At 33.6% G+C, this 8,226-nt stretch overlaps 1 protein-coding gene across 1 annotated transcript; it reads right to left on the reverse strand.

Annotated features, from left to right (window-relative positions):
* Positions 1-26: 26 nt before the first annotated feature.
* On the reverse strand, positions 27-1,919 carry LOC116125386 (F-box/LRR-repeat protein At4g14096-like; the record flags this gene model as incomplete). The annotated part of the gene is made up of 4 exons (XM_031411123.1): positions 1,857-1,919; positions 412-1,378; positions 134-226; positions 27-32 (listed from the first exon to the last, which is right to left on the reverse strand). Coding segments are annotated over exons 2-4 (1,062 nt in total), but the record flags the coding sequence as incomplete, so codon positions are not given.
* Between the last annotated feature and the right edge of the window lie 6,307 nt (positions 1,920-8,226).

The raw sequence follows: 8,226 nt of genomic DNA on the forward strand, positions 1-8,226 counted from the left end.
AAACATTGAGGGAAAATGTTTTTTACCCAAACCTGCATTATGAACACAAATTATTAATGGAAAAGGAGGCTTCACATCCCATAAAATTTGAGTTCTATGGAGATCAACTTGCAGCTATAATTGATATAACTACCTCAGGTAACTCAAGAGTTTTTACATTAGGTGATTTCTCAAGAAAGGACATCAACACTTCCTCGTTTGTATAATCGTACATCTTCTTAATCACCTTCAAATGAATCAAGTTATGAAACATTGGAAGACTAGCTTGAAGATTTTTTTCACGAGCGAGACACTTGGCACAAAAAGGAATAAGGGTTAATGTCACAAGAGAATTATGTTATATCTATCCATAGAATGAACATATGAAGAAAGAACTTCTAAGAACAGTTGCTCAAGAAGAAGTTTTCATACCTGAAGGGTATCATATGACAATCTAAGCGACTGGACATTATGCATTCCACCTAATACTTCTATAACACGTCTAGTAAATTCATTATCCTGATATCCGGAACATTCTTCATCAATATATGCATCCTTCATTGAAGATAGGTTACTTAGTACAAGTTCAACTACTGCACACCTTTTGCAACTAAGAGAGATCAGATTTTCTGCACAAACTGTGACACAACATCCATATAATTGATAGTCTAGGGGGAGAGGACGACGGATTTCCAATTTCCTTAAAGTAGGAATAGAAATGGTGATTCTCGTGGTATCCACCAAAACGCATTTGTATAAAACCAACTCTTGGAGAACTAGACAAGCAGAAAAAAGATGTTCAGCATATTGGTTACCTTGAAATTTAACCTTCCTTAGAGATAGAGTTCTAAGGTTTGAGAAGCGTGTGAACCTGGGAACCTTGAACACTATTTCCATATTCAATTTCAATATGCTGAGCGTATCAGAGGTAAAAAGGGTATCAGGCAACTTAAAGGATGGTGAAACAGGCAAGTCAAGATCAAGCTCTTCAACCTTATGACTTATTGCAGTCGATACCCATGAATTAAGACGTGATCTGCTGACACTCCTTCTACTCCTAAGACGGAACTTTTGTATACTTGAAGGATCATGGAGGAGAAATACTTTATTCACTGAATCCCGAATGCTTGCCCTCATGCCTGATGGAAAATTATTACTAGTCTCATCAAAATCAATATTGGAAATAGAAGTCCAAAGATATTTCCATCTTGTCGACAATACAGAAGTTCTTAAAACATCTTTGATGGGAAGGAAGGAAAGAATGTGAAGTAGAATAGAGTCAGGTAATGTGCTAATTATATCTTTGCCCACATCAGCATTCCGTTCCATAAGAAATTCTCTGGCTTTCAAATTAAGCAGTGAAACAAAAGCTTCCATGCTCATAAGTGACTCCATCTCCCTAAAACAAAGAATTCAATCTCAGTATAAGAATGATATAACTAAAACTTTAATCAACTATGAGTATATTCTTTTAAGTTCCACAAGAAATTATCAACATCAAAACTCTGTAAGCATGACAAATTAACTCTAGGAGTTAACATCAAACTATGAAATTAAGAAACTAATCTATAACTTCTTCTCAAAAAATAAATTTTAAAAAATAGATATTAAACAAGAAAAGTAAAAGCAGAAAGCTAATGGTTTCATATTTACAACTAAAATAAAAATAAATAAAAAAACCCTAATTTCAGCCACAAATTAACGATGAAAATTACAGATATGACAACTGTTCAACAAAATATCAACATGATTCACCCAATCAAAGCTTCAAAACAAAACTATTACGATCCACATCAATGATCAAAACCCATTATATTAATATCAATGAACATGTAAAGCTTCAGTATAATTGTATAAATGGACAAAGAATTACTAACACACTCAGTAAATGAAATACCCAGAAAAAAAAATTCCGCTTTAAATTGGTCAAAACTGAAGAAATGAATTCGGCTAGGAAATTGGAAGAACCTTTGACGGGAAGAATTGGGGATTTAGGTGTTGCCGTGTTGGAAGACTTCACTATTGAAGTCTTCTACTGAGTTCCCTTTTCTTGTCCACTTTGAACTGAAGTCCGCATTGTACAGTGAAGTGAGAAGGAAAACGATGTCCACACGCGGACAGACTTTTGACTTTGATAAAAATTGTTTCATTATTTGTCTGTTATCCTATCCTAAAAACTCAAAAATACATCTGTTTCAATATTTAAAAAAGAGTAACACTACACTCACTAACACTTTTCACTAACTTTCTCTTATTAATATCACATGTTAATTTACAATTCACCAGTTCATATGGGTCCTGTCTGTCCAATAATGAATCCCACCTAATCAAGTCAATCACAAACTCTCACATGGGATTAGTGAGAGGAGTTAGTGAGAAGGGTTAGTGACGTTAGTATTATTATTATTTTAAAAATCCAATTATATTTTATTCAACTCAAAATATTGACAATTACCTTTCTCGTAAATATAACTCAACTTTACGGCTTCATTTGGTTCAAAATTTGGAGGTTTTGGGAAAAGTTTTTTGAAAAAAGTTAAAAAAGTTGAATTGGGCGGGTATTACGATGTAAGATTTATAAATTACTAAAATACCCCTTATGTTTGTTTTTTTACAAAATACCCCCTATAATAAAATATTAAAAGTTAACAAAAACACCCCCAATCCACTCTCAAATACCCCCAGCCGGCCACCACCACCGGAGGTGGCCGGAATAGCCTTATCGGCCCATGACCGACTGGATCTTGCCGATCATGCGCCGATATGGCCTTTTCCGGCCAGATCCACCAGATCTACGACCAGATCAACGGCCAGATCTGGTCGTATTTGCTCTCAACGACGGCCAACAAACGGTCGTCGTTGATGGTCAACGACGACCATTTGTTGGTCGTCGTGACCGACTGTTACGGCAAAAGATCTGGCCGTCAACGGCCAGATCTTTGGCCTTAGATCTGGCCTTTTCCGGCCAGATCCACCGTGGATCTGGCCGTTGACGGCCAGATCTTTGGCCTTAGATCTGGCCTTTTCCGGCCAGATCCACCGTGGATCTGGCCGGAAAAGGCTAGATCGGCACACTACCGGCCAGATTCAGCCGGTAGTGCGCCATCTTACCAAATTCCGGCCATTTTCCGGCGGTGGTGGCCGAAATCTGGTAAATGTGGATTGTTTGGGTGTTTTTATAATTTTTAAAAAAATATTTAGGGGTATTTAATTAAATTAACAAATTTAGAGGGTTTAAAAAAAATTAAATAATATTGAAAATAGTATTCTCAAAAATGAGAGTTTTTTGGTATTTTACTATTTAACTTTTTTGGAATACTAAGAGTAGTATTCTCAATCTTAAACCAAACAAAGCCTCCATTTTTTTAAATATTATTCTAAAAAATATCAGAATAGTGAACCAAACGGAGTCTAATAAATCAGTATTGAATTTGATTGTAGATTAATATATATTTCTAATTTTATTCAGAGAAATTACAACTAATATATCTTCGCATTATCGTTTAATATTTGGTTTTCTTAGTTGAGTTCAAGTGGAGTGAGAACTAAACGTGTCGTTTCATTGGCCTCTCCTAAATTTCATAACTAAATAAATTTATGAATTTAACTTATCATTTTGGTGTTGAAATGCACATTATTAGTATCAATAACATTATATATACAATAGTCTCTTATAATATGACATGACATCTAATGTGACATATGCCGTATCATCTGTCACATCACTTAGATGGCATGTCACTTGCCTCCCAAAATAAAAAATAAAAGGAAAAATTCCCTACAGCCCCAAATTTCAAATTTCATTTTCCCTAAATCAATTTCATTTTCCATGAAATTCAAACCCTAAAGTTTTTCCTAAATATCCTTTCAATTTTTAGAACCCTAGCCACCACATTCCCCAATCTCACGCAAAATGTAGTCACCACCACAACTGCACCAAGTCAACCTCTACACCAACTCCACGACCTCTATAAGTGATGTGACAGATGAGGTGACATATGCCACTTTAGATGCGATGTCATATTATAAGAGAGTGTTGTATGTGTAGTGTTATTGATACAAATAATGTGCATTACAACACGAAAATGAAAAGTTAAATTCATATATTTATTTAGTTATGAAATTTAGGAGAGGCCAACGAAACAAAATTTATTCAGAATCCAATACACCTCATAATATTTCCCCCTTTCCTCCCCATACTGCTTTAGCTCCCAGTGGTTCCAGAGGTCGTTTTCGTAATCGTCGTCCTCGTCCAACACCATCTGAAATAGAAGCGGGTTCATCAACTACAACAATCGAAACTGACGACAAGCACACATCAAACGTTTAGGCGCATTTCGAAAAGTTTTACGAGACAGAAAATTAAGTTTAAGTGAAGAAAGTAAGATGTAAATATTGTGGAAATATTTATAAAGCCAATGCAGGTAATGGTACTAGTACTTTAAAAAGGCATGCTGGTAAACATATAAATCATCATGGAAATAGAGAAACCAATCAGACTCAAATAACTAGTATGGGTAATACTTGGCGTTATAAATCTGATATATATAGGGAACAATTAGCTTTATATATTGTTTTATGAGACATAAAATTAAGTTCAAGTGAAGAAAGCAAGATATAAATATTGAGGAAATATTTATAAAGCCAATGCAAGTGGTACTAGTACTTTAAAAAGGCATGCTGGTAAACATATAAATCATCATGGAAATAGAGAAACCAATCAGACTCAAATAACTAGTATGGGTAATACTTGGCATTATAAATCTGATGTATATAAGGAACAATTAGCTTTATATATTATTGCAACTGATCAACTTATTAATATAACCGAAGATAAATATTTTGAAAGATTTATTAAAAATTCATTTTTACCAGAATTTAAAACTTATTCTAAAACTTCAACTAGAAATGATTTAATAAATTTGTTTAAGAAATAAAATACATAGTTGTCATGTTAATGTGACTCTAACCATCGATATTTGCAGTGATAGAACTAAACAAGATTATATTTGTGTGACTAGTTATTATTTTGATAACGAATGTAAATTAAATAAATCTTTATTGGGATTTAAATTAATGGATGTGGATCATAGTGGTCAAAAACTTTATTATAAAATTATTGAAGTTTTAGAAGAATATGATATTGTTCACAAAGTGATAAGTCTAATTTTAAATAATGCAAGTGCTAACAGTAGACATGTAGATTTTTTTTTTAAAATAAATTTTATTTTTTATGAGAATTTGAAGTTTTTTCATCAACGTTATGCATATCACATTACTAATTTAATTGTAAAAAGTGGTATGAAAAGAATTAGAAATAATATTGATAGAATTAGAGATTGTTTAATTTGGATTATCAATAGTAATAAAAGAAATTCTGAATTTTAAGATGCATGTAAAAAATCAAATTTGTCTCCTAGAACTTTTGCATTAGACATGCCAATTAAGTGGAATAGTAGTTATTTAATATTTGATTCATGTTTACCTTATGCAAATTTAATCAGTTATTTTGTAACAAATAAGAGGTATCCTTATTATTTGGTAGAGATTGATTGACATATAACTCAAAATTTTCATTCTTTTTTTTTTAAATATTCTATCTTATCACTTTAAAACTTTATGGTGTATATTATCCTACTAGTCTATTGGTAATACATACAATTTTCAAATTTTCAAATCTATTTGCTTGAAACAGAAACAATGAAATTTTAGTGGGACCAATAGAAGCAATGGAATTTAAATTTAAAAAATATTAGAAACTCATTCATTTTCTTTATTGTTTAGTTGTCATATTTGATCCTAGGCTTAAATGAGCGGGTTTAGAAAATGTTTTAGACATGTTAAGTGAAAATTTACAAAAAGAAGCATATGCCAATCAATTAGGACAGATAAGAGAGTGTCTTAGAGAGGTATATTTACAAGAGAAATGTTATACTTATAAATACTTACAAAAAGTTTTTATACAAAGTGACGTAGTAACTGACACAGCAAGCTACATCACCTGCCACGTCTCCACTTTTCACATCAGCATTTTTAAATATTTAATTAGTCCAAATTCCAAAAAAAAAAAAAAAAAAATCTATTAAATAAAAAATCCCCAATTCCCTTTGGGGGCGTTTGGTTGGGGGTTAAGTGGGATTACTAGGGTAATGTCATCTTATATTACTTGATTACCATGTTTAGTTGTCAAGTAATATAAGATACTGGTAATCTTCAAATACTAACAGTAGTTACTATTGGTAATATTAGAGGTAATCTGATTACCTCAATTTTCTTAGGTATTCTGAGATTACTAGGGTTATCTTTTTTTGTTACAATTTTATCCCTTATTAATAAAAATTTTGGACAATAATATCCCTACTTTAAAACAAATTTACATTAATATCCTATTTCAATTTTACCCTTGTTTAATTAAAATTTTGGACAATAATACCCCTATATTTAAAATTATTTACGGACCACCACTGCCACCAAGCCACCACCGCCGACAACGGGCCAACCACCACGAACCACCGCCAAAAAATCGCCGGAGTCCCTAATAAAGAAGAAAATTCTGTGGGAGGCTCCGGGAAGCTTCGCATGGTCGTTTAACGGCCAGGGATCTGGCCGTTAACGGCTAGATCCATCGATTTGGCCGGAAATGGCCAGAATAGATCTAGCCATTTTCTTTCGGCCAGATCTGGCCTGATATGGCCGTTTTCGGCCATCAAGCGAAGCTTCCCGAAGCCTCCCACAGAATTTTCTTCTTTATTAGAGACTCCGGCGATTTTCCGGCAGTGGTTTGCGGTGGCGGCAGGCAGCGGCATGAGGTGGGGGTGATTTCATCATAAATTAAAGTTTTATATAAGCGGGGGTGTTTTAGCTAAATCTGAAATATTGGGGTTTAAAAAAATTATTCAAAAATTAATAATAAAAATAATATTATATTAATATTTAAAAGGGGGACAATTTAGTAATCTAAATAACATACCCACCAATTTATTCCCATAACCAAACATATTAATATAACATACCCACCAACTAACCAAACATATTTTCTTAAAGATTCCCAGTAATCTTCTAAGGTAATCTATCTTTCCAGTAATCCAACATTCCCAGTAATCTAATATTCCTGAACCAAACGCCCATTTTCAGTTATTCAAACCCTAACCTTTCATTGTTATTTCTCATCCTTCGTCTTCTTCTCTCTCCTCCTCTTCCTTTCTTATCTGTTTTTTTTCTCTCCCCTCTTCCTCCTTTCTTCTCCCTTTCTTCTCCATCTCCTCCTTATTTCTCATTCTCTTTCTCCATCTTCCTCCAATTGCACTTGGGCAATGGTTGAATCTTGCCACCACTGCCCAAATCCAATGTTTGGCCACCATGGCCCAGATCTGGTGGTTGGCTCAAATTTTTTATTTCTTCAGTTTATTATTATTTTTTCTTAAGAAATTAGATTTGGTGAATTTGGAGATTGAGGGGTTGTAATTAATTATGTTTTATAATGTATTTTTTTTATTAAGAGTAAGAAAAAAAGAAAACGGAAGAAAAAACTAAAATGTAAAGAAGAGGAAGATAAGGGATTGGTGGTTGGCAAAACCGTGGCCAGATGTGGTATGGCTGGTAGTGCCACAAGAGGCAAGGGATTGGTGGTTGGCCGCACCTTGGCAATGCCTCGTGAATAGTGGCGGTGTGGTTGCGAGTGATGGTCGAAAAGGATAGACGGCGATGGTGCAGTTGAGATTGGGAAACAAATAAGAAAGGAAGAGGAGGAGAGAGAAGAGAAGAAGATGAATGATGAGAACGGATTTTTGATTTAGTATAATCAATTTTTTTTTTTTTTTTTTGGGGTGAATTTAGGTTAAGTGAAATATTTTAATTAATTATTAAATATTTAAGAAAATGCTAATGTGGAAAGTGGTGATGTGGCTTCAACGTTAGTTGCTACATCACTTTGTACAAAGAGTCTTTGTAGGAGTCTTTGTAAGTCTAGTCTTTCTCTATTTGCAATATGAAAGCTGGTATGAGAATAAATATATTGTCTTCCATGCAGCTGCAGAGTAATGAGCTTCACCAATATTTTGGAATTCTTGACTTGCTACTAGCATATCCACAACAAAGAGCCAACTTTGATGTCTTAGAATATTAGAAAACCAGAAAATATATTTTTTCGGTACTATCAAGACTTGCCCTGAATGTTTTTTCAGTTCCTATCTCAATTGTCTCATCCGAACAAACATATAGTGTAAGTGGAAGAATTTTAAATGAAAT

The sequence above is a fragment of the Pistacia vera genome, unplaced genomic scaffold (genome assembly GCF_008641045.1).
Source record: "Pistacia vera cultivar Batoury unplaced genomic scaffold, PisVer_v2 Contig1636, whole genome shotgun sequence".
In the NCBI taxonomy this organism is placed as follows: domain Eukaryota; kingdom Viridiplantae; phylum Streptophyta; class Magnoliopsida; order Sapindales; family Anacardiaceae; genus Pistacia; species Pistacia vera.